This window comes from Tympanuchus pallidicinctus, unplaced genomic scaffold (genome assembly GCF_026119805.1).
Source record: "Tympanuchus pallidicinctus isolate F22 unplaced genomic scaffold, pur_lepc_1.0 scaffold10, whole genome shotgun sequence".
Lineage (NCBI taxonomy): Eukaryota > Metazoa > Chordata > Aves > Galliformes > Phasianidae > Tympanuchus > Tympanuchus pallidicinctus.
In genome coordinates, this window is record NW_026294619.1 from 686,805 (window position 1) to 714,695 (window position 27,891).

A 27,891-nucleotide genomic window follows, 5' to 3' on the forward strand; every position below is an offset into this window, starting at 1 on the left:
ATGCATTTCTACTTCTCTTATGCTAAAGTTCTAAAAAATCTATCCCAAGAGCATGTCCTACAGTGTAATTCTTCTCTTCATGTAATGCCTGAGGAGACTGTGTAAGCTGTACTGAAATGGGGGACCTGAGGTTAAATACCTGCTAAGTTGTCTATCCCCATTTAAAGAGATCCCAAAATGATGAATTAAGATTTCAGGCAAGCAGTAAGCTTTGCCCAAGGTGGTCTGTGTATGCCACTGCAGCACACAGCTTTGGTTTGACATCACAAAAGAGAACAGGTAAGATCTACGTTAAATCCATTTTATTCTCATTGACTCCCAACAGCTTTTTAAATGTTTTTTTTTTGTTTGTTTTTTTACACAATTTCCAGCAACATACATTATGAAATATACAAGAAAGTAGGTGGTTGGGTTCTGCCCATCTTTTCATTCCTCCCACAGCTGTGGAGGGAAGACTTGCAGTACACAGTGAACATTAGAATCTCAACACTGAAAACTGAGACACAAAACAAAAAAGACAAAAATATATATGAAACTGTTTGAACTGGTCACACTTCAGGGCCAGGTACAGCACAATAAATATTAGAACTGTATTATCTTAGACATCTTCTGTAAAGTTTATAACATCCTCTATTTAAAGAGATAAGAACATCTGTTTTCTAGCATGAAATGCTACATAGTACAGTGGTGAAGGGTACAAACAATGAGGAATCCAGCAAGGGCTCAAATGGTGACCACTCATTCACACATGCTCATTGTTAAGTAAGCAGCATACACTGAAAGTTTGGTGAACTGTATGTAAACTTAACTGTTCACTACCAGAATATCAGCTGGAATAGTAGTTTATTTTGGGAGAGCTAAACAGAGTAAATCCACTTAAAGTTTCAACTGAGCTCTCCGTGGCAAACAGCGAGTTGATTTCATAATGGAAGTGGCAGCATTTGGTCCTTGGTGCCAAAATACCCTTTCACCATTGCCATTCAAAGCTGGCAGCTGGTGGAAAAAACACTTCAGTGTGGAATTAATGCAAAGCCCTGCCACTACCAGTGGCATCTCCAACTGTTACTGTTTCATGACCATAACAAGTTTAGATGTCAGCTGGCACCCAGCTGGGCATTACAGTGTTGTGCAACAAAGTATTAGATGTCATCAGACACAAGAGAGTCAAAGACCAGCAAGTATGGCAGCATCTTCACCTCCCTCTGCAGCAGTGATAGGAATGCTGGCACTTGGAATTTTGACAGAAAAGCTGCTCTACGCTCATTTCTCATCTCATACTAGTTTTGCCAACAAGCCCAAGACACAGCAGAGTTCCAGCTGCTTGACAGACTGTGCTTCCAGAGCATGGTGCAGAAGTCGCTAGCTTCTCTTGCATCATTATCAAGAAGGCAGAAGTAAATACATTTTGTACTGTCAATCTTTCCCCTCTTTAACCCCCACCCCCAGAAGTTTAGCATCTCAGAATCTTTCTACACAAGAAATGAGGACCATCTGTGCCACTGCCAAACAGGCACAATGAGCACAGGTGGAGCAGGAAGATTAAGCACCACCTGGACACTGCACTAGTAGGCAAGAGCTGGTAGAGAGCACCACCTAGGAAAGACTATATTCCTGGTCCACACATGTGGAATCTTGTTACGGGTCATAGTACAAAGCAGCAGTAACAAGCTTCACAAACTAAAGCAGCTGAGTGTTGTGAAACATTATGGGGTGAGTGGGAAGCAAGAAGGCAAAAATATTCTGGAATTTGAGCACCTACAGCTTCAATTTTAGCTGGTGCTCCATCCAACAGTCCTATCTGTATTAAGTAGGAAAATAAAGTTCTATTTCTCCAGTGTACAAAAGCGTACTGGCTACTCGCACATGCTCATCTTCTAGTCAGTCCTTCCTTGGAGAGATCCAGATCTACCACATTTCAATACCAACAGACTCAGCCAAAGGCTGCAGAAGGGACGCAGTAGGGAAGAACTTTAGTTATATCAATATGTCATGTCAGAATACGGTCAAAAATTCTGTTTCATGATAGTCACTTAGCAAAATGCTAGACCTAAATGCCCTTACCACTGCCAGCTCAGAATGTACCGCGTGACTGCATTGAAATCTACACCTCCTCTGCCAGTGCAGGTCAGTTGGTTGTGTTACCAAATGATCTGGGGGAGGGCAAGGTGAATTTTTCCCACCCTAGAAGTGTACAACAGCATTTCATCACTCAGCCAGGCCCACTCACACATCACTCACTATTTCAGACACACAAAGCAATGCCGAACACAAACTAAGGAATGTTTTGTAAAGACACTGAGTATGAAGAGGGAAACATAGGGCTATTTATCAACTCAAGTACTGTTGCATCATTCTTGTAAGGTAGGGAAGCAGAGGAGCTGAGATGAGGAATTCAGAGGACAAACCAGAGTGGTCACAGAGGTTCAGTCTAGTCTTCCAGACTGCGAAATGCATTCTGCATATCCTCAAACAGTTGAGCATAGTCTGCCTTGATTTTTGTTTCACCATCTTTGACGGGGTCCTGAAAAACAATACATCAAGTGTACAGACCAGTCTTGAAAAGCCTCTGATCCTTAAGACAACCCTGTTTTGCCACTGCTATATTGTTTTTAACCTCAGGATTAAACACCTGCAAACAGGCCAAATGTACTTACTTGTGTGGATTACACTAGTACTCATTGTCTTGCTGAGGCAGACTACAGAACACTTACATTCTTACGTTTCTTAGCCTGTTACCCAGGAAATAACACTTTCTTTCATAACTACTAGTGTATTAGAGGGCCATCTCTACTTAACACGCATTCATCTTCTGGTTTCCATTTTTCAGCCAAAGCTATGCTGCATGCTAAGTGTCTTCTCACAGCCAGGGTTTGTAAATGAAAGGATTACTTCCCTATCTCTACATAAACAGCTCTCAAGCAAGCTTACGTGCCCAGGTGTACCTTGTTCTGCTCTTGCTGTTCTAGAAATATATACTAGGGATCTCTTTGTTGCAGAAACAAGCCAGTACCCAGCAGGAGTAGAAGACATTGGTACACAAGAACACTTTACCTTTGCATGCAGTTATCTCATGGTATTTGTTCCTAAAAGATTGGTGATACTAGCGATGGCTCAAGAGAGTTTACACAAAACAACCATCATACTTTATATTCCTTAGCTGCTTCAACATCAGATTGCATTACAGGTTAATGTCCTAGCAGTAAATGCTAAAACTCATCCAGAGGATGCTGGCATTAAGCATAGGGGTAGGAAAGCTGCACTCTACATGGATGGGTAACCCAAGTACATAGACATTTATCTATGGCAACTGATAACCACTTCTAATTACAGCCTTTTAGAGGCACTGAGAACTCCTCCAGAGTAACCCAAGCTGGTTCCTTAGAACATACCTTGAATTTCATGGAGGTAAGTCTATAGAGGATTTCACTCATGTTCTCTCGGATGATGGACCACGTGATCTTATTGTCACTCTGGGCTGTGGTTTCTACAGCACGGCGTGCCATATCATAAAATGCAATCATATTGGAAAGCATTCCCACTGTTTTGTAGAAAGGGCAGAATCTGATGAAACAGAAGAGGATCTGTAAGGCACCTTGGAGCAATTAACAGGACTACTCTTTGCCCCTGCCTTTGCAGCAACTCTGAATTCGCACCTGAAATAAAGTGTTAGTCTACTTCATGTCAAAGGAGAGAGACAGCCTATTGACTGACCTATCTAAAAACCTGGAGCCTTCCTGAAGCAAGGTTTCTGAAACAGCATCCAAACACTGGACAAAATGGGACAGAACAGTAACCACTGCTATACAAGTCTGACATCTCAATCTGTGCCACTGCAAATGAGAAAGGGAAAACACTAGCAGTCAGCGGAATTCCTCCATCCTGTTTTGTCCATTATGGGAGCAGGCTTCCTGAAAACAGCATGGGAGAGCCTGACAGCTCTGCAAGTTTCTTTGCTCACAGGAAAGGAAGCTTTTCTATGATAAGAGCACTCCAGAAGCTTCACACAGAGTCGTTTTTGTTTTTTTGTTTTTTTAAATGGATAGGTGACTGTGATGGAAAGTACCTCACTATTATCTATACAGTATATCGTGATACTTCCTGTGCTTCTCCATCATATAAAAGCATGCCTTACCCCAATAACATAATTAAAAGCACACACCATACAGAATGATGCACATCTAAGTTTTTAGAGAATATTTCCAAATCTCCTGAGCTATCTGGGCTGGGGAGTAAGCAGAAGTTCAAAGCACCCCTTGGCAGGCTGTTAAAAATGAAAGGATAGTGAGGAAGGAAGTAAAAGTGCAGGAAGATGATAAACACGGCACTAGGGGAGAAAAAAAATTAGTAAGTTTTTAACAGATCAAACTTCTCAGTTACTTGCAATCATCTGCTGCTAGAACAAACAGGAAGACTTTGAGTGTTGCCTGTGAAAACAAAGTGGCTGTCTTCTCCTGAGGACACGCTATTGCAAAAACTAACTGAGCTGTATTCATTTCAGTGGTTGAAGGCTGAAGAAACTCAGACTGCATTTGGAAAAGGTCTGCGTGCCTTGGGGTAAAACAGTATGAATACTTTGTTCAATGGCTTCTGTTCTATCATTTGTTTATGGCAAGTAAAATTCAATTCTGCACTGATTAGCTTCCAAATAAAATAGCTATCGAAATCCAGACTGCACATGAACGAGGCAGCACTGTACCCATTTAGATCTTACCTGTCATAAGGTGTATAACCATTCTGTTGCAAGAAGTCATCTTTTATCAGCTTGGCAACCTCCAGAGTAATTTTGTCTGTTTCTGCCAAAGAAGCCTAGAAAGGTAAGGTCCACTGTTAGTTCAGTACTTATGTACATGAAATCACAGATTCAGAGTGGTGGGGCTGGAAGGGACATAAAAAGATCACCCAGTTCCAACCCCCAAACATGTTTCCATGCATTACCACCACCTTGTAAATCAGTAGAGCTCACCTAAGCATTGTGAAATCAAATTCCTCTCTAGCACACACTATGTACCTGTAAACCACCATTTTTATGGTACTATGCTAAAACAGTTCTCGTGGAATCCCACACTTTCTCACAGCTGGTTACTCACCTTCCCTACGAGCTGCACAATCTCTGCAAGATCCTCCTCTTCCTGCAGGATCTCTTTGGCCTTTGTCCTGAGAGGGACAAACTCTGTAAAATGCTTGTCATAGTATTCATCCAGAGCACGGGTGTATTTGCTGTAACTGATCAGCCAGTTGACAGAGGGGAAATGTTTGCGTTGTGCCAGCTTCTTATCCAGGCCCCAGAAAACCTACCAGAAGCCAGTGAGATCAGCCAGCATTCAAGAACAAAATAAATGAAAGCAAAACAAACCATAAAAACAAACAATCAAAACAACCCCCAGTATGACAAGCAGGTTTGAGCAAACAACACAGCAAAGGCTACCACAAATCTTCAAACAAAAGCCTGAGAAAGAAAACCTGCCTTTTACCCATTTAACTGTAGCAGTGACTTTCAAATATGAATCATCGAATGAATCATAGAATGGATTGGGCTGGAAGTAGAAGAGACCCCAAAGATCATCAAGTTCCAATCCCCCATATATTCATCTCAAAAAAAAAAAAAAAGAAGTTGAATTTAGGTTTATCCAGCTTGAGATTCCTCCTAATTGAGGAGTCACCAGTAGCAAAGAACACACAAGCCTAATTAAGTGGAGCCCTTTTTGACATAGCTCATTTTACCAAAACAGGGATGGGCAATCACTTGCGAGCTATCCTTCTCCCAGTCATCTGCTCTGAGGATTTTTTCCATGGTTTCAATGCACCTGCCAAAGGTAGTTCACTTTCCATCCTACCTCTGAGAGTGGCCACACTTAAACTGCAGCTCAAAAGGCTGCAATCGAGAAGCAAAGGAATATTCCTGAGCAGTCAGTGCTAGAAGGAATTATTACTTTTTCTCTCTTTTCCAAACACATCAGTTCAGAGATCTCACAAGAGATTTCACGTCCTACACTGTTGGAATACATCCTGAAAAGTTGTCTGTGTAAAATCAAAGCTCTCCCACCACAACCAGTGGCACTAATGTATTAAAGTACAATCATTTTGTCTAGGTCTGGCAGCTTACACAAAAGGGCTGCAGCATAGCGAGACCTACCTGAACAATGCCCAAAGTAGCTGATGTTACAGGATCTGAGAAGTCACCTCCTGGTGGAGAGACACTGAGCAGAAAGATATAGAAGGAAAAGTAAATCAGAATCATTGGCACACTTTAATCTGAACATATGACCACACAGGTCCATGATATACAAACAAGAAAGGCCAATATCTCGTAAGTAATGGACTACAAATTCTTACTTTAGTGAGAGTGGCAGCATATCTACTCAGGTGTGTGATATCAATTACAGTTATATCAGTAACTGACTGGCAATATCAAGGTATCATTTCAGTCAATTTAGTGCCAGGTTGTCACTCCAGCTTGGATTACCAAACCTATCTCAACTGGAACGGATTCAGGACATGTGCTGATATGGCAGCTTGAAACACAGCGGCAAAGATTTTACGTAAAATACCCCAATTTGAAATGATTTTAGATAATTATCAGATATTCACCTACACAGCAAGCACTAACTTCCTTTGGGCTTGACATGGCAATACCTGCTTCTCCAACAGGTAAAAGCTTCCCAAACTGAAAAGCAACTGCATTTGTTGTGGACAACAGAACTAAGAACAAATAATGGATTCTGGGAGAAGCTGCAGGTGCTAGAGGCTCTGCTAAAACCTATGGAGAAAGAGCCATTTTACTCACAGCATGTTAGACTGACCAATACAGCCTACAAGAAAGTGCCTGCCTACTGTGTAAGCTTCCAGTTTTCACTGCTGCAAGACACCTGTCATTACATCAAAAAGGAAAGCAGTGATGATCAGTTTTCTCTTCTCTTACAACAAAAGTTTCAAGTGCCTCTGCTTTCCTTCCTTTTGGTCACTCTTTCACTGCAGTAAGAAGTAACTCAGTATTGTCACCACAGCTACACAGGAATGCTTTTCAAACAAAGTCCTCATCTATCACATTAGCTGAAAAATTTCATGTGATTTGTCTGGGCACTACATGCTTTTCACAGCCGTGCAGTTTGAGATATCCTGTTCCTGTTCCCTGTAATTCTGCTATTTAGCAAGAGAATCATAATACATTACGCTCCCACACTGTTGCTCCAACTGTCCCCTCTTTCCCATTCTGAGCATGGTTTGACATACTTTTCAGTGACAGTGCTAATGGCTTTTTTCCTGGAGCCCTTTTCTCAGACAGCCATGACTGTGGTTCTACATCACACAGAACTACCGATCACGTTCATTCTCTCTTCTCCTGTGCACAGTTTAGCAACAGTTGAGGGTGATCAGACATTATGTATTTATGCACATTATACATTCCTAGCTCTGTAGCTGCACACAGCAACAAGACCCTCTTGTTTGAAAGCATTTTGACATACAAAAAGATAGAGGAAGAACCGCAGCAAATACAAAGGAAAGAAATGCAACTCACGCTCCAACAATGCTGACACTGCCTTCCCTTTCAGGATTTCCCAGACACTTCACTCTGCCAGCTCGCTCATAGAAAGAGGCTAAACGGGCACCAAGGTAAGCTGGATAACCACTGTCTGCAATTATGAACGTACAGAAACCGAGTCAAAAGCTCTGAGTTTAAAGGATGTATTTACAAGTTTGGATGAAGAAAAGAACAACTCACCAGCTGGCATTTCAGCCAGTCGTCCTGAAATTTCTCTGAGGGCCTCAGCCCATCGGGAAGTAGAGTCTGCCATCATACTGACATGGTAGCCCATGTCCCGGAAATACTCTGACAGGGTGATTCCTGGAACAAATACAACAGCACAATGCAGGATAGCAAACAAGATAAGTTATTCATGTTTACAGTCTGATGTCAGTAAAGACTGAAAGTTACTGTTCCTTTCCACAAGCCCATGATGGAATTTTTTTATTTTTTTTTTCCTTTTGTTTATTTCGCTCCACTCTTCTCATTTTTGCTTACAAACCATTCTGGCAAATCTTATGTTCCTGTGCATTTCTTTAAGGAGACAGGGCAATATCATTGACGCTACTATTTGCCTCACAAAGCCTCTTCTTATTGTAAAATGTCTCCTTCCTTTCTAAGTCACCAGAACATATAAAGATGTTTTATCTGACAACTTTTCATGAAAAACTATTAAGAAAAAAAAATCATCTGAGAGGCTGCAGTGGAAAAAAGTACTTCTTAGAGAGAGCTATTTCTACCCTTTGAGAAGCTGCACTTGTCAGCAAAAAGCTGCTCATGAAGAACACAATTACATAATTAATACATGGGGCAGAACTACAGGAGATCCAATGTGATTAAGTTTAATTTATAAGCAGAATTTATTCAGCATGTGGAGATCATAGTTGGGGATAAGACAAATCCATTTGTGATACTAAGACTTCATGCAGGCATAGCTTGAAAGGCTTGATTTATGTAATTAAGCAGGGGTCCTGGTACTGATCATCCCAGGAACTGAAAATACTAGAGCATGATGACTTGCTCCATACATGCAGCCTCTTTCAGCCTCCTGCAAATCTTACCAGTATAGATAGAGGCCTCTCTGGCAGCCACAGGCATATTGGAGGTGTTTGCTACCAGAGCTGTTCTCTTCATGATGCTTTCTACCTTGCCATCAACTTCCATTGTTAACTACAACGCAACAAAAAAGACACAACAAAAACTATAAAGATTCCCACAGATTTAACAATTTATTTATTTAAACTCTATTACCTTATATCAGGATAGCCTCCTCACAGCTAGTCTAACAAAGCAGTACTTAGATTAGAGATCTCAGGATTCTATACTGTTTTTCCTTCCAGAATGAGTTGTACACGTGCCTCAGCCTCATCCCATCTTCCGCTAACAGCAATGCCTTTTAATCCCACTGCTCATCACAAATAAACGGGTGATGACAAATCTACTCCAGGAAGTACATTATCCTCTTTCAGCCCCACTTTACTAGGCTGAAAGAGCCAAAAATCCTTAAATCCACTAGGAAACAGAGAGTTTTTTTCCTCACCTGTACTAATCTGAGTCCATTTTTGACAACTGGACGTAAGCCCAGGTACATAACTCAGATGATCTCTCATATGCACATGAACAGCAGAATGCATATCCTGACATTTGTGTAGCACTCTACTTACTGAGATTTACCTTCATCCATTGTCGCATTGCAAATCAGCACGTAAAAATTATTTCTAACAGTGGTTTCAACCTAACAGTTTGGATCTGCTCTTTATTTTTCAGAGCTCTGCACCAAAACCAACCCACTAACATATAACAACATTAAGGTGAAACTAGGCATTTTCAGCTTCCTTCAGAAAGTATTCTGAAGCCTAACTAGCAAAATTCGTATATTATAACAGCACATACCACCACCTTGCACCTTGTAAATACAGATGCCACATCTGGCATACGTGATTACGCTAGAAAAGTTAGAGATAACAACAACAGGAAACATCCTTGTAACGGTGCTAAATTATACTTAGGCATTCAGTTTGGGTTTCTTTTAAACAAGTTAAAAGGTATGCCCAAACACTAGGCCAGATGTTTCTTGAGAGGCCACTAAAGACATGCTTGTATATCCAAAAGTGATTTCTGCTGCTACAGTCAAAACTTACAGCCAATAGGATTTTTTCAAATCACTATGCCAATAAGGTATTTTATTCAGTTGCTGTACTAGTATAATAGCAAGTCTTTCCAAGAAGGTTTACTCTCCATGAATTTTCCATACTAACCTCAGGAAAATCTCTCAGTACTTCAGACATTTCATTTCCTCGTTCTCCACAGCCTACATAAATGATGACATCACTGTTGGAGTATTTTGAGAGAGACTGTGAGATCACAGTCTTTCCACAACCAAATGCCCCAGGAATTGCTGTTGTACCCCCTTGTACACACCTGAGTAAAGAAAAGAGACTCTTAGCAAGGAACTCAAAAACAGCTCTCTTCCATTTCAGAATATGTTTTCTAGTAAGGAAACAACTGCATAATTAAAAGCAGAACAACAGGATTCACATTCAGTGTTCTGTCTGAGAAGCACAGTGGTGTTTCACTAAACCAAAGACCAAAGGAATAAACTATCCTTTCTTTCTTTCTACTGCCTTCGAAATACATGAGGTATGCTGGTACAATAACTGCACTTGCAGGCTTGAGACATAGTGTACAGAGCTGGAAGCACTGATGGAACACAAACATTAAGAAAAGAACATCAGTGCTACTTAAATATGCATTACAAGAATGAGCAGAACAATATTTTAGGACAAAAAATTACTCCATTCTGCACCTTGGAACTCAGCCACTTACATGAGAATTTTGAGTTAAAATTCAACATGACAGTTTCTGTCAGTGGTAACTTCAGACTCATTGCAAACTACACATCCACAAGAACATGGAAGGAGATCCTACTCATGAGCTCAAATGCAAATATCCAATCTTGAAAGTCCTAGCTTTTCTGGAGGTTTGGTATGAATAAATCATTTTTACATTTGTCATTTATTTCCTGAATTAATGTAAAAGAACCATCCTCTTAAACCTCCTTTTAACTTTTCCCCACTTCCATTTTCCATTCATAGTTTCCTCCGTCAGATAGAAATATTATCAACTCAGCTAGATAGCTTCTTTTGAGATTATGCTGTGGTACACAATGAATGTCTGGGGTCTGTTCACCCTTAAAGAAATTAACACTATCCTTTCTCCCAAAACAGATTTCTTGTATAGGAACAGACAGAATATTACTTACGGGAAGAGGGCATCTAGCACCCGCTGGCCAGTTAACAAAGGATGATTTGCTGGTAACTTTTCAGTCACAGGACGGACTTGACGTACAGGCCAGACTTGGACCATAGTGAACTTTTCCTTCACACCTTCAAACTCCAGCTCTAAGACAACATCCTAACAAAGAGCACCAGACATCTCAAGTAAGCCAACAACCACACAGCAGATCAGCACGCAAATTCTCACCTCAACTGCTCCACGCTACTAGGACTTCAACGTGACCATAGATTTTGCAGATCTTAACACCCTATCACCTCTCCCTGAGGAAAAGCACGTTTCCACATTTACAATACTATGGGGGAACTTTTCATATTCATTGGATACTGTAGATGCCCACACAGAACGGCAAATATAGCATACGTAATTGCCACGTGTAAGTCATAAACACAGAAAGTAACTGCACAAGAAAAGCCACATAATCCCTGCTAGGAGGGCAACAGAAGCCAATTTGAACATTCTGTTGCAGAAAAGGCTCTGAAGGTGGCATCTCACAGAAGAGAAAGGGTCCTGTAACCTTATGAAAGAAACATGGAACACCCCAGTAACTGTTATTTGGGAGACTTACTGAAGTGTCATAATTTCCCGGTGGAGCAATGTAAGTAACTGTGCCCCTGTTCCGTGGGGGCAGCATGATTTTGTGTTTGATAAGAGAGTTTTCATTCACCACACCGTAAATGTCTCCACCAGTGATGTGGCTGCCAACCTGAAATCAGAAAGCAACTATTAGCCATAAACAAGAATTTCATTTTGAAAAAAGAATGCTGATGAAGAATCACATAAAATAACTATCAAGTCTAGCACCATTATGACTTCCTTTACAAATGCACTGCTACACGCAGTAGCCCATTTACATATGAGTATTTACATAACTCATTACTCTAACAGCACATTGCTAGCAATACTAAATGCATTCAGGAGCGTTTCAAGGCTTGGACTGTAGCATTTACTGGTTGATGCAAGGAATTCTCCTTGCTTCTTTCATACCTCTCAGCTTAATGTGCTAAGTAGAGAATCTGCTAACCTGCAGGACTGAAAAAGAAAGAAGATGCCAAGGGCTATGATTTTTTTCTAGCTCTAAAACTATCTTCACTGTATTCTGTTGTTATTCATTTTGCAGGTAACACCTGTTCCTGCTAGTGGAACCGCACTAGGCAGTAAATTCTTTATGGCACTGCAAACACATTAGAATTTTGCAAGTTTCTCATATGCAGCAATACAGGGAGTCACATGGACTAAGTTCTGGTGATCCCTGTCTGGTTCTCACTCTCACATATCCTTAAAACACCATATTACCTCTTTTCATGAGCTTGATTATTTGTAACTACAGTTCCTAGCAGTCACAGCCTTGGTGCTCTGAGAAGGAAGGAGAGAAGGGAAGACAGGCTTAGCAGGACCTACCCGCAAGTTTCTGGAAGGTGTGAAATCCCATTTGACATCTCGGCTCAAAGCTGACACATTGACACCTCTAGGGATATAGATACTTTTGGTCAGGGTGCTGATGTCTGACAGCGGCCTCTGGATACCATCAAAAATAGCTCCCATAATGCCAGGCCCCAGTTCCACTGAGAGGGGTTTCCCAGTGCGGAGTACAGGATCTCCTACGGATACACCAGCTAAAGATTTGCTGAGGAAAAGTTCATCCACAGAAATTACAGGGTAGAGGGCATCACACCCACATCATCATACCCTTACAGCACCTTTCTGACACTGATGTGATAGTTTTGATAATATATTACATATCATCATTTGGGAAGCACGTAGACATTATACTAAACTCCAGCTGAAATTGCTGAAGCAATGAAGTTGTTCATCCTCTGGAGAGGTAAAGTTGAGAGCATATGTTCTGAGTTACAATCATCAGTTCAAGTCAACTATATGCATAAATTTCTTGTTGTACAAGACAGCATGATGGCAAAACATCATCAAAGCATTTCATTTATCTTCAAACATGTTTTCTAGGTTTACTGTTAAAAGCAGACAGTGGCATGAAAAGATTTTTTTTTTTTTGCTTTACAGTTTGCTAGAAACACACATCACAACAGTTTTAGCCTTGAGCTTTGCAGAGCTTTTTTGACAGGAGTCTAATTTTAACCAGAATTTGTCATAGACCAGCATCTCCCTTCTCTCCAGCACTGAGTTGTCCCTCTTAGGTACCACCTGAGCTCCAAAGATGCTCAATGGGCCTCTCTACGAAGGGCCAGTAGTTTAACAAGCCCTATTAGAATAAGGAGACATTCTAAAAGCTTATGTATGACTCACAGAGAGATTAAATGCAAGTCGTATTCAGAAAGCTCTTGCTATCCTCTCATTAGAAATATAAGAGTAAACTGTACTTCAGTACTGGACTTGTTGGATGTATTGATGGAAGACTACTAAATATAACAATGAAGAGACAAATAACATTTCAAGTGAATAAGTACAGACACAACCCACTGACCAGTTTACCATTCAGCTCCCCAAAATAAAACACTGGGAGCCAGTACAGGCTTCTTCCTAACATCAACGGGTAGACAAAATCAACTCTTAAGTTCAGAAAAATATTGAGGGGGAGCGGGGGGGGAAGCTATCTAAGTTTCATGAATTGCTCTTATAACACTCTCTTATATGCTTTCAACAGAAAATACACTTTACATCAACTAGATTTTAAATACATGCTGTCCATCTCTCATCTGGATGAAGATTCTGCAATCACAATGCAGAAACAAGAAAGGAACAGATCATATCTGTTAGAACAGTCTGTGCAGAAGAAGGAGTCCTGCCTACTTTACATTTCCTACAGAAGCATGCCACAGGCAGAGTTTTCAGAAGCAAAGAAAAAAATACAACATACTGCTTGGTAGTTTTGCCATTCATAGCTGACACCTGTCAAATTTCTCACCAAGGAGCTGCAACATTTCAATGCAAGTGAACCCAAACACGTTGCTTGGTTTCCAGGAAAAACAACAAAGAAGTTTCCTTCTTACACAGCCAACCAATATAAGGTGTACCTCAAAAATATCAGAATTTACAAGAGATGTACAGAACAGACGCTGGATGCTGGCACTGGAAGTAACAACTGCTGATCTCGGTCAGTTTTGTTCATCTTCTTTAACATAACCACCACCACGTTCTGCCTGGTCCAAAGGGAAAGGATACATGTTTCTTCATACACCTGGACAGTTGCCAAATCACCTTCCAGCCGGATAATTTCCCCCACCAGTTCACTGTGGCCTACTCGTACCAGCTCATACATAGCAGCACCCGCCATGTTGCAAGCAGTGACCACTGTAGAAGACAGACACACAGAGATAATTTGTTTTCCTACAGTTAAAAAGAAAATTCTGATCAGAAGCTACTAAACTCTGGACAGCATGAGGCTAGCATTCACTCAGATCAGGAGTACACCTCTGATTTAACACAGGGGTAAACTGGCTGCCACAAGTCCTGGTGTTTTCAGGATATTTTACAATTTGTGATCAGTATTCCACAGCACAACAACACGCAGTGCACTGGGAATTAACAAGTTAATGCTGCAGCTGCAATCTCAGAAGAGAAGAGTGTACTACAGCTCCCAGAAGAGTTCATTATTCCATTTCCGTTTTCCATTCAGACAGAAAGATCAAACTGACTGGGAGTCATGAGACTGTTCTCTCCTCTTCCTGCTCATCTCTGCAATGTGTGCTCCCCAGCCACCTTGCCTACAGCATTAGGGTGAGGCCTTTGCTTTCAGTCACTCTCTCATTTATTTGACTTATGAGCTTCAATTCCAGTTATACTGTATTATATTGTGTTATCTCACATTCTGCTACCATATTTACTAAATTAGTTTTCTCCCTTAGCTTGCTGCTGTTGCCTCGTTTCTAAGGTCCTTTCTTCCACCACTATTTTGTTTTTAGGCCCATCTCCCTACCTTTTCCCTATTTCCCACTCCTTCAGCATGGGTCCCTCATTAGTCACAGTACTACGCCGAACTGGGCTGGAACTCTGACATAAAATCTAAAAGAAAAAGCTTTCCTATACATTTCATGGCTGATCCTTTATGCTCATAAGAGTACATTACCAGAACACGCCAGCACACAGAAAATTCACACTAATTCCTCTGACATATTGTGATAGATGGTGAATGTTAAGGACTTTAATGATAGTGGCCTCTGTAGACATTTGACTAAATTAAAACATATGAGAGAATGGTGAAAGTGCACCCAGTACATCATAGTTACAGAAAGATATGACTGGAGACTGGCATTTTCCTGTTGTTTATAAACTTCTATTTCTCTTCATAGCATTTGATGCTAACATAAAGTACCAGTGAACCGATCAACTAAAGGTATTTCCTAAAGGCAACATATATACTTATGTCTAAAGCAGTAGACATCTATACAGGTTTTAAGGAAATGCTATTTTGGTGTTTTATTTTGTATAAAAGTAATGAATGACTTAAATGTCTTAAGTTACACTTCCACAGATGAAGATTACAACACGTTTTGGACTTGAAGCCTTCTACCATCAGCATAATAAACATCAGGTTGTACGTAGACTGCTACTTACATGCAGTGTTGTTGCTTTAGAAGGAAATTCATCATGTCATTTGTATTCTATCATCCATTTTACATAAAGGTTTCACATCTTTACCAAAAAAAAAAAAAAAGTTTTTCCCACATCTTAAGAAAGCTGTATCAGTTTTAAACTGCATTCAATCATCACTTCTGCAATTAAGAAACTGGCTTTTTCTTTAGGTAGTCTCCAGCCAAGGTATCTTCTGGTAGCTTCTTATTCATCACAGAATCCCTACCAAAAAGATGTACGCTCTTCTTCTGTTCTCACACTGCCATGCTTTCCTACATCTCGTGAAGAGAATGCCAGAGGGAGAAGAAAAGCCAGTACACTCTGCATTTATGCTGATAAAACAGGAGGAGCAGTTCTCCCCCATACACACTAACATCGCCCTTGACCTTTGCAGCAATCCTTCAGCCAATGGTGCAGTAACACAGAACAGCCTGACACTGGCAGAGGACTGTGTATTCCAGAGAGCAAAGGGACAAGCAGGATTTCAATGAGAACAGACTAAGTATCACACACCCTCATTGAGAAGCCCAATGCAGACTCCTGACTAGGCGGCTTTATCTGAACCAGAATGCTTGCAATTTATTTATTTTTTTAAAACTTACTGTACCTCAATCTGCTTACTGTTCATTATATCTTTTAATAAAACTAATCAGCATTAACACCTCGCTAGTAAACAGCTCAATCTTTCATAAATCTTTCATATAAGGCAGCAGTCATTCTTAATATAAGCCCCAAAAAACCCTACCTACAAGTTATCACACTTCTTCCAAGTGAACATCAGGATTAATAATACATTAGATTAAACAGAACCTATGATTTCCCTTTCAAAATACCTACCAGGTCCTGACACTCCATGGACATAGCCAACAAAAGCTTCTCTGTCCTCATCACGGATTTTTGGTAGCTTGGAGAAGTCCATTTTGCCTGTTTAACTGTATAGAAGGAAAAAGAAAAAGTCATTTCTAAAGAATACACACATATGCAGTTCGTTCCTCCTCTCCCGCCTTCTGTTGTTTTCCTTTCGTTAGGAACAACACTGAAGAATTCTGAACTAATGTACCCTAAAACACTTTAACCACTCAGATCTTAAAGCTATGTAATAGTAAAAAACTACTTGTTTAAGCAAACAAGAACTAACATCCCTCCCAGCTGCAGGGAGAGAGCTGGAACATTACTCCCTAATATGCTCCACAGAACAGTTACACTCCAAAAATACCCTAACACTACCAGCCTACTTTCAAGTCAAATAACAGGCTATTTAAACAATGGAGAACATCTTCTGCCTTCTGCATCCCTCCCAGGGTCCTTCAAAATACAGAGTTTTTCTGGATTCTGAGTGATTCGTAGACAACTGCAAATAGAACAGCACAGGGATGCTTAACAGCCACCATTCTCTAAAAAGCAATGCTACAAAGAGAATTTCCACAATTATTATTTTTGCCACCTCAAACTGGTGGATCAGCATTTAAATAGAAAGCACATATTTTAATATCACACGCACTCAAAACTGCTCGACGTGTCTCACCGTTAGCAAAAGGTATTGTGCAGTCTTTGCTCTAAGTGAAACCTGTAGAACATCAGAGAAGAATAACAGCTAAGAAACTCAACTCACAACAGTTAAACAGTAGACTGATACCTCCTGACAGTTACTGAATGGAAAAGCTGAACAGCCGTCACATAAAAAGCTGTTCAGAAACCTCACGGATCTGCGTTTGCCCTGTAATTGGCAGTTGGGCTGTCCTGCTTCTGGTGCAGATAAGAACATGTAAGGGGTTTGTCAGCCCTTATCATGCTTTGCGTTACCTTGGAAACGAGTTAGAGAGCAGCAAGGCAAATGCCTACCCACTCCCACTGTATTGGCAAATGTATCGTACAATGCTGGTGGAAGGTGCAGTGTGGTAGCCTCTGCGTACCTACAGGGCCTATCTACCTAGCAAAAGCATGCCATTCAACAATACAAACCTTGTGTAACACAACTTCCATCGACTCATTTCCCAGCAGCTACCCCAACAGTTGACTGTGACTCAGTCGCCATCAGCCTGGTGTGGAACTGGTGAGTGGGAGCTCAAAGCCTCTAAGTTGGGTATCTGTAAGATCCCCCCTACTCCCTGTAATGACAGTCTATCCTTTAAGCTGCCTCCTCTTTAGGTCTAGAAGATGATTTTCATTTCACTGCTTATTTCATTGCTCATAATCCCCTTCTGACAAGTGGCAGAGGGAGGGCCTCACAAAACAGTCCGTAGTCCCTGAGCAACTGGTAAGAGCTCATTCTGGTTGACTAACATCGACTGTCTCCTCTTGCACTGGAAAACGCAGCTAGTCCTTCGAATCCACCCAAACACATAACACAAAACAACCTCTGGAGTCCTACTACTAAACCTCCTACGGGAGTACAAACAAGAAAGTGCTAGACACAACTCTCTAAGTGAATTAATGGCACTGTTTGGCAGCCATACGGCAGAGGGTCTCAAAAGGAAAGACTCAATCTACCAAGGCAAACAAAAGCCGGAAGAGCACTGGCCAGTTTCAAGTTAAATCAACATTCCTTCATATCCAAATCAAAACCTGAGGGCCAGTTAAAGTAAGGAATTCTTCCTCACCTTTGCTCAATCTCCTATGCACAACACAGACAGGAAAAAAAACACCATCACTCGCCCAGCCAAACTGACTCCTTCGTTAAGGGGCTGCACGTCTTTTAACCTTGAGTACAAATTAAGAAATGCTACACTGTTTGTCCATGGACAGTTTTCTTGTGCTTCTTGCATATCAGCATTACTGATGTTTGTTTCAGATGAAAAAATTCACAGAAAGCAGAAATGTTGTTTTACATACTTGTACTGTTACACATCTGTCTTGTTAGCAATCAGAACAGAATTCCCTAAAGCATGTTGGGATTTGCTAAGCATTGCTTCGTCTGCGTACAAACCCAGACACCACAGCAGCTAGCCATTTTGAAAGCCAACTGGTTCTTACAGCCCTTTAAGGGCCTCTCACCAACACAGGATTTGCAATTCACTCTAACAAAGACTACTAGCATACAAACATAGGGTATTAGCTCAATTTTAATTCCCATATTATAAACAAGGATGTATCTAGCACCCTGTAATACTTACAAACAGGAATCTTCCTCATCTCAAACTGTTCAACCACTAATTTAAGACACACTTTTAAGCTTTAACATGGTCATCTTCTATCTAACAGTGCCAGAAATTGAAATATTACTTGCTGCAGGAACATCTCAGACTCAAAGATGATTTATTAAGGTAATACCACAGTCATCATTGGAAAAAAAAAAACCCAAAAAAAAAAAACAAAAAAAAAAACCAGCAATCCTCTAGCAATCCTAGATTTCTATCTTGATTTCTCCCCAGCACAGTAATCTGGCTACATGGGAACCCCCAGTGGAAGTATCCTGCTCCCAATGCTGGAGAAACCTGTTTTCTGCTACAGTTTTAGTTTTGCTTCCATCATTTGATCAGTCCGCCAGGTTTCCCAATGATTTGCCTTACTACAAAGATCTCTGCAAATTAAGCTTCTAGTGAGATTTTTAGGAGCGTTCTTACAGCACTTAAGAAAATCCACGACTATTTACTAATATAAACACAGATTCTTACCTTGTTTTGCAAATTCAGGAGGGACAAAAATCCCCAAAAGGAAGCAAAGCCAGAATTCAGGAGTTAAGCAGCACCACTTCCCAAACAATTGTCCTTCTAATGCCCCTATGCACAGGGATGAGAAAGCCTGCTGCAGAGGGGAAAGAGATTTCTGACACACAGCAGAGGCACAACCACCTGACTTGATGAGTCATCAGTCTCTCTCCCACCAGCACCAGGGAATGCCGCAATAGCAAACCAAGCAACCTAAAGCCCAGCAGAACTCCCATCTACACCCTCCTTGTAGCACAGTACCAGACATAATAAATTACAAGAAGCCCTCGCCGTTCCTAGTAAGGACCTCCTACAAAGCCAATGACCTCAATGTCCCAGACGCCCCAAGTGCTGCATGTTAATACATGAAAAATCCTTGAGAGACGCACGCTTGCTGCTGGAATCACAGCTTGCCTACCAGTGCTCCAGTGTGATGTCTCTCTGCCAGTGAACACTGTTCCCTAACAGCCTAACAGACGACTGCTTAACAACAGGCTGCACAGGCAGGCGCCAAAAGCACTGCAATTCTAATTGCTTGAGTATTTAGAATAGGTATCAATGCTCAACAAAATAGTCTCGTCAGAGCCTACTGCTGTAACATAAACCCCTCCGCCTTGCTGGCAGAAGCATTGGTGTGTAACACCCAACACCTTGTTTACGTGGACTGATGTTACACCTCTTGTGACAGCCACTAGCTCCCGCTGTCACAGGCTGGTGGGCACTGACGTTTCCCTGCATACTGTACAAAAGACAAGCAGCTGCACATTCTGTCCTCCCAGAAAGCTGCACAATACCAAGAGCTCCCAGCAGCCATCATGAGTCTATCTTAATAGGTTCTAGGATAAGCAACGCATCAAATTGGCACAAAAGCCTAAATGCAACAGTCAAAGCTGCATTAAGTAGCACAAGATTCAGAGACAGAAGCATTATGTTAAACTGAGACAGGAGAGGTTTAATTTAGATATTAGGAGGAAGTTCTTCAAGTTTTTCACTCAGAGGGTGGTGACACACTGGAACAGGTTGCCCAAGGAGGCTGTGGATGCTCCATCCCTGGAAGCACTCAAAGCCAGGCTGGATGTGGCTCTGGGCAGCCTGGTCTGCTGGTTGGTGACCCTGCATATAGCAGGGGAGTTGAAACTAGATGAGCATTGTGGTCCTTTTGAACCCAGGCCATTCCATGATTCTATGATGTTGGAGTAAGCCAACAACCCTAGCTGGCTCAAACGGCATGTAAGACTGCACTTAAGTCAAGTTTTAGAATCATGGCTGCCAACACTTGCTGTGTTCTCCTGAACAGGTTTTAATACAGGATGTAAATCCCACTATCTGGATGTATGAGGAAGTGTTGCATGGATCCCATAAATAATATGGTAATCACTGACACAGATTTACTGTAAGCTGGACGGTTTATACTTCCCCTTCTAACAAATGATTTTTAAGAGGAAGTGCTAAAAAGAAGATACAGTGCCTAGGGTTACTAGACAAATACAGAAGTTAAGCTGCATTTTGAGAATCCAGGCTATTTTCTCAGAAGGAACAGCATGCCCAGAACTCTGGCACAGGTGTCTTGGAACAGATGACAAATAGTATCATCAGGACATTCACTCCTTCAGAATACACAGTTGTAATTTTACCACAGCAGAGAAAATTATTCCAGATTTCTCAGTCACCAACAGAATTTCTGGGGTTGAAGGGCACCACAATCTATGAAAATCATGCAGGATTTACCACCTATGCTCAGCAATGTGCCTTACTTTTCTCTTTATAAAAAGCATCATAGAGTCAAGATAGTAACTGTACCAACCTCTTAGCCCGAAGCTCAAGCTAGAACTATCACTGGTTCTTACACTCAACAGACAGCCTTCCATTTAAATACCCCATACCATTCCACTTGCCACAGGACACACAAGAGGTTGTCTCTGCTTGGCAGGTTGGGAATTTGCATCAGTAATGCTCACCTACATGCTATGGATCCACCTGCAACCATGCAAGGCAAGGCAATTTACTCTTTGTGTAACTTTCTCTTGTGTGCTATAAAGCTACTGCCCCTCATGTGAGGCTTGCTATTTAACATATGTACAGATACATTCAGGTACATTCAAGATTGAAAGAGGCTGCCACTGCCAGGATACTACACTTGTCCTGAGGTCTAATGCCTTCAAGAAAGCCAATGCTGTGCAATGTGGTAATTCATGATGCCCATCACAAGTTCCTACTACTTCCTCAAATACACAGGGACCTACACACCAATACATACAAGCTTCATACTCCAAGTAAATGTCATACCTTGCAAATTAGCCAAATATACATAAAGTACATGAATTTTTATAACTAATACATATTAAAAACCATAACAGATTCTCACCAACCACAAAATGCAGCTGTGAAACCTACCCAAGCAGGCACCATTCAAGCATCCAAGCTTTTAGCAGAAGCTTGGAAGATTCCACAAAATCACAGAATTGCAGGGCTTGGAAAGGACCTCAAGAGATCATCAAGGCCAACCTTGCTGCTAAAGCAGGTTCCCTGCTACAATAGTTAGCACAGAGAGGCATCCAGATGGCTCTTGAACATCTCCATCTCCACAGAAGGAGAGTGCACAATCTCTATGGGCAACCTGTGCCAGTGATCTGTCAGCCTTACCACAAATTAGTTCTCCCACACAACTGTATGGAACTTCCTATGTTCAAGTTTTAGGCCACTACTCCTTGTCCTTTTGCTAATCCTGGCTTCATTAATTTGCCTCCCAGCTCCCTTCAGATACTTATGAACATTAATCAGATACCCCTTCAGTCTTCTTCCCCTTGGCTAAACAGACCCAGGTTACTTAGCCTTCATTAGTATGGGAGATGCTCCAGGTCCTTAATCATCTTTGTGGCTATCTGCTGGACTTCTAGGAGATTCCCAGGGAGCCCATTTATTCAGTTAGCTCAAAAAAAGGACTAGAAAAAAGTTGTGTTTGAACTTGATTGAGAAGTTAACAGCAGCAATAACCTCGAACAGAAAGACAGCCAAGTCTTTCACCCTGTAACTGCTGTGACCCACTGAAGACCTGACCAGCTTAGTAGATTACCAGCCTTTTGACTTCAAATGAATTGGTTATGCAATACCTAGAATTGGTAAGGATCCTTGTTTTATCAATTAAAATACTCCTGTTTTGAGAGAAGCCCCTTTGTCCATCTGAACAGATCATCATCTGACTGGTTAAAAGCCACAGTTTTCCATAACACAGTTTTCTAACACTGATTCTTACCTCCCAGCCCAAAAGGCTTCTCCAGAAGAGCTTCTGAAGTTCAAATGGACAAGCTTCCCCTTCTTTCTAGTTATTACAGTGCTTCACAACAAACAATTTGGCACTCCTTTCAGACTGGAAAGCCTCCTGCCCCTTCTCTGACTTGATAAACTTTCACACAAAAGAAAGAGCTAATGCAACAGAGACCCAAGCTGTAACAGAATATTAATATTCATTTCTAAGTCCTATAGTAACCTCTTTTCTTATCTTGATCCTTTCAACTGCTATGGCTGAGTTCTCCAGCCGTCTGCTCTGCACAATGCTCAGTCACTTCCCCTAGATGAGCAATAGTTTCATTAACCTCACTAACACTACTGCAAAGCTGAAGCATCTACCCTTACATTTACTAAACAAAATACTCACTCAGCTTTTAGGTGCATTTGGTTCTGTTACTTGAAATATTTTTTGTTATTCTAATCTTTAAGATTACAAACATCAGAATGGGATGCATGCAAAGCTGTAAGCAATTACAGAAGCTTCACTGCAGCTCAGCAGGGTAACTTCTGAACGGTCAAAGATTCTTAGTTTACAGAACAAAAAGTGTACAAACTCACAAAGCAACTATCGCTGGGCTTACAGTTGGGGTCAGTTTTATATGCAGAAAAATATTGGCAAATTGGGCTTGTTAAAACATACCTGCTCATCTGTGAGCTTCACCACTACCTAACCTCTCACCCCTAAATGGGATAGCCAAAATGCTGATCCAGACTTCACAGCAAGCATTTCACACTGATGACTGCTCAGAAAGTTAAATGGAAAGTAGGGATATTATGGAATCTTCATTTTATTATGTGAAGTATTTGACAAACTAGCTTGCTAGAAGAGTTGAACCAGGAATGATTTTGTGTGAAAGCCATTGAGAAAGATCTAATACACTCAGCAGATAAAACTATTCTTTTACAGCACTTTGGTATAATGAAACACCTGGCTGGAATCACAACACATATAGGCATGGGATTCCAGTAAAAGGAAATTAAATTGAGGTTGACTTTTCCTGTAATGGAAAAACTTCATTTTTATACTTAAAGGCAAGTTAAACCACATTTGGAGATTTTATGTTCAATTACTTGAAACATTTACAGTTTCTTCAGACTAGCCAGAGCCCCTCCAATGTAAACTACATATTGCAGCAGCTGTCTGAATATCTATTAGTTGATTCAGATTTATCCTGTGATACCAAAACCTCTAAGATCTCATGGAACTCGAGAAAATTCAGAACTAATAGAGAAAATAAAGAACTAACTTTTAAAGTAAAAGCTGCTTATCAATTTTATCTGCATTTAGCCAGGAAATACCATTTTAGTCTTCCTGAAGAGCTGCTTTCTAAGGTAGTGTCTTCACAGTAAGAAAGAGAATAATAATATAAATATAATGATGAGAAGGGGCAAATGTTTGTCTCATTAATTGAGCTTTTTGGAAGAAGCATTTGCTAGACTAAAATATTTTTTTTAAAAAAGCAAGTAATTCTTCAGGCCTTTAAAGCAAACTTGCACACTTCACAGTTTTTATCCAGCTATAATAAACTACTTTTACAAAGGAACAATTCTCTGTCTACAAATCTAGTACTTTTATTTATAACCTTTCCATCCCTCCTCAGACTTAACCATCACAACCACAGAGTACTGTGGTACATGTTTAGGGCACAGAATGCTGGCCCAGTGTCAGAGATATACAGACTACCTGTCTTTTATGTGGTCTTAAACAATAGCAGCTCAAGCAAGTCAGCAGAGCTTACAGCATGTTAAAGATGGAACGCATTGAGTGGAACACTGTATCTTCAACAGCACAGACTTCTGCAATTTTCTTGGGATGCAGGCTGTCAGGAAGAGATAGTGGAACTAAATGGTTCTCCGGAACTCTCCAGTGCACCAAAATTTCAGCTAGACCCTCAGAATCTGCACAGCATGTGTGACCTTGTTAACCAGTTGAAGACCAAAGAATTTCACATCATAGAGATGCCTTCTAGGAACACAGTCGTCCCTTAAGAGCTTGCATCTGCAACAGGGGTACTTTCAGCATAAGTTTCGATTCACTTGACAGTTTAGAAGGAAAAACTCCAGGTCTTCACAGACATAGCAATGGCCTTTATGACTGTTTTTCCTCAGGAATGCAAAAAAGCAAATGCTAACACAAAAAGCCCAGTGTTAGAGATACATGGTCATGATGGCTGCTTTCATTCTAGTTTTAGTACTTCCTGATAATAAATATTTAGGAAATCCACAGTAAACCTTCAAAACTCTGTAAATTAGGACAAAAGAAACCATCAGTAGCTACCATGCATGCATTAGATCACTGTCAGACAAACTACTTCTGCAGAGTGGTCAGGAACACTGAAACTTACTGTTTGATAAACTCGGAGCAGTAAACAAGCTGATGAGCTCAGAAAACAAATTCAGCAGCTAAGACTGATCTTCACGTGCCATTTGGTTAAGTAATAGTAATAAAGTCTGCTAGACAATGACTGTCAGGATTTCTCCATATGGATCTTTGTTTTCAGAGTAAGCGTGTCTTTTTAGTAAAGAAATGATGCTAGATTACACCTAGATTATATACAGAAGTCTAAAAAGCTAGAGACAAATGGTCTTTTTTTTTTTTTTTCTTTTTTTTTTTTTTTAAAGAAGAGAGGGGTGTTCAACTTTGGGAAAACTTGAAAGAAACAAAAGACATAAACTATAGATTATATAAGGTAACCAAACCAAAAACATTTGATGCAGGTGGTAGAACTTACTGCCATGAGGTACAGCCAAATCCATTAACTTAATATAAGCTTAGCTTCCCATTTTCAAAAGGAGGGGAACAACGAAAACACTGTTTCAGAGCATAAAAAGTGCTTTCATGGCATCCAGAAGATCCAAATTAAGCTAGCTCTGCACATTGTATTTACAGGCAATCACCTCCTGCACAACTAGCTTAGCCTCTGTATGAATAGAGCAAGTTGAATCATTCAGCTTCCTATGTTGGACTAGATCCCCATTTCTCTGTCTCCTGTTGGAAGGCTGAAGAAGTCACATGCCTGAGGACAGTGAGTAATAGTGAACAAGCATGATATTCCAGCTGAGAACATCATCTGCTGTCTTTGATAGTGTTCCATTCTAAAAAAAAAAAAATCACATGGATGACATTCTCAATGCTTCCAAGTCTAAAGAAAACACTTTTCTTTGTGTTAATGATACAAATGGCAGGGAAAGAAAATCTATTTCAGTTCTTTGTGGTAACTGCTATGTAAGTGCCAACACTTTTCCAGGCAATGTAGTTGAAAACAAATAAATAATGAAGAATAAGTATTACTGACAAGCAATAGCGTCACTTCTTTTTGTTAATACCAAAGTAATTGAACAAATCAGGTAGGTTATCCTGTAACCCTTTTATACTTTCAAAAAAACTGGGGACATCTAATTACAAACACACCTTCAGCACAAGCAATTTAGAAACATAAGGGAAAAGCGTGGATGGGAGTTTTGGCAACACTGAAACTCAAAGAGACAGAATCACAGTATCAGAACACAAGAGGTAAAGCACAGAGCATCTGAATACATCTTCAGGGGAATCATCTAGTAATCTGCTGGTGTACAGCTCCTTTGGATGACAACACGTGAGACTCGTGCCCATGTGCATCTGTAAGATAGATACACGAAGCAGTACTTGGAAATCAATAAGACATGGAAGCACGCTGAAGTCTACAGGCTGTGCAAGCCTGGATGAATGAGGTATAAAACAGTTAAGATATATTTAGATCAAAATAAAAGCTACATTTAAGCTAACACTAGATGAAAATTAAGCTAGCACTGATTGCTTGTGGATGAACCTCAATAGTAGCACTATCTGTAGAAAACAGATATGGAAAATGGAAATACTGTATTTACAGGAAACTAAGAACTTGTGTTACTATTGCAACACGAGACTTCAACCCCCATTTGAAGAGTCAGCTGATGCTGGCAGACATTTTCCAGTCTTGTCTTAATTTTCCTTCCCTATGCTCTCAAACTAATGCTGGTTTTTATCATTAATGCCAGGCTTTGTCCCTTATTATGGAATTAATGCTTTTTCTACCATACAAACAACAGTTTTCAAGAAGATTTAACATAATATACTTAAAAGCACAGTGAAAAGTTACCTGCAACATTTTTGGCCATTCAAAAACTGATTCATGCTGATCTCAATTAACATATTCTTAAGTAGAAAGTAATTAAGTGCAGATATTAAATATGAATGCTTGACTGTGAACACCTTTAAAACTACAGGGTAGAGAAGCCAAACATTCATCTACCGTGGATTCTGCAGCGTCAAAGTCAGCGCAAACACAACAACTTACAAAAGGTGTTAAGGATCTGCCTTGCAGTTATCTGCCCTCGCCAGTGCCAACCTACATTTGCCACATCCTCACTCAGGTGTTGCCACAGATGGGTGGGTCAATAAATCACCTCCAGCATGCTGTCAGTGAGTTTGCCTTCACTTCCTCAAGAGGTATTTGCATTTGAAATGCTGCGATGGATCAAATAGCCCAGATACTCTGCTGAAGTATCACATCACCATGAATAAAAGGATCACCAACTAGATTATTCCAAGGAGAGCACAAATTCTCTCATCAGTGGAGCCTGGTAAAAACATAGGAGAAAATCACTTTGGGCAACTGCAGTGAAGGGACAGAACCTGAAACACATATGTCATATGCTGGCACATAAGCCAACGGTTTTCCCCAGAATCCAGTCACTAAAATTCACGTAAAGACAAGAAAGGATCTTAGGGGTGACAACTGGAACATCTCATTTAAATTCGGGCTTCACCACCGCCTACAGGAATGGGAAACGCATGGGATTTGTCACAGCACCTTCAGCTGAAAGCTGTCACTGGAGAATCGCTGCCAGCAGCAGCAGCGGGAGCGCCATGCCTGCCCCATAACCCTCCGTTCGCCGCAGTGCCCAAGGCACAGCGAGGACCAGCTTCGCCCATCCAAAACAGCAGGCAGAACGCGCACAGAAACTGGGAAACGGCTTGTGACAGACCGCGGGGATATGTGGCTCGGCCTACGTCGAACAGCTCAGAAGGCTCCCCGTCGCAAAATCCGGCGTTCCCCAGCTGCCATCATGCCGCAGGCAGGCGGGGCGGGAGCTGAAGGTCAAGGCGCAGAGGCCTCTCCCACGGACAGATCCCATCCCGCCGGCGGACGGCGACGGCAAAGCGCAGCACGGCGACGGCAAAGCGCAGCACGCACCCTTCAATGGGCAGAGCGGCGCTTCCCCTCCCCGCCGCGCCCGTTAATGACCGCTGGAGGAGACGAGGTGACCCCCTAGCGACCGCCCGACCCCTCGCAACCTACCCAAGGGGGGACGAGCGGCGGCAGGGCCCTGTTAAACGAGAGGGGGGAAGCGATAGCTCTCGCTTACGGCCGGCTTACCGAAGCGGCGCTCCGTTCCAGCGCCGGCGGCCCGCGGATCAGCTGATGGTGACCCAGCGCGCACGCGCCGTCCCCTCGCTCCGCGCGGCGCAGCCACGTGACCGAAAGCCCCGCCCCCCCACCTCCCCCGCGCCGCTCTTCGCGCGCCCCAACCACTCCGCGCACGCGCCCAACGGCGCGGCGCGTGCGCGGC

The 27,891-nt window shown here is 41.4% G+C and overlaps 1 protein-coding gene across 3 annotated transcripts; it reads right to left on the bottom strand.

The window, feature by feature from the left end:
• Positions 1 to 287: 287 nt before the first annotated feature.
• On the bottom strand, positions 288 to 27,811 carry ATP6V1A (ATPase H+ transporting V1 subunit A). 3 transcript variants are annotated; one of them, XM_052702976.1, is made up of 15 exons: positions 27,699 to 27,811; positions 16,202 to 16,296; positions 13,955 to 14,083; positions 12,218 to 12,432; positions 11,385 to 11,522; positions 10,785 to 10,936; positions 9,781 to 9,943; positions 8,584 to 8,692; positions 7,721 to 7,843; positions 7,517 to 7,631; positions 6,134 to 6,197; positions 5,088 to 5,291; positions 4,712 to 4,806; positions 3,390 to 3,561; positions 288 to 2,521 (listed from the first exon to the last, which is right to left on the bottom strand). In XM_052702976.1, the coding sequence occupies exons 2-15, from the start codon at positions 16,281 to 16,283 to the stop codon at positions 2,429 to 2,431; spliced, it is 1,854 nt and encodes a 617-aa protein (XP_052558936.1). In that variant the 5' UTR covers positions 16,284 to 16,296; positions 27,699 to 27,811; the 3' UTR covers positions 288 to 2,428. The 3 variants fall into 3 exon arrangements, with proteins under 3 accessions (XP_052558936.1, XP_052558945.1, XP_052558954.1); XM_052702985.1 differs by having other exon boundaries at positions 27,621 to 27,739; XM_052702994.1 differs by lacking the exon at positions 27,699 to 27,811 and adding an exon at positions 18,979 to 19,152.
• Positions 27,812 to 27,891: the final 80 nt, after the last annotated feature.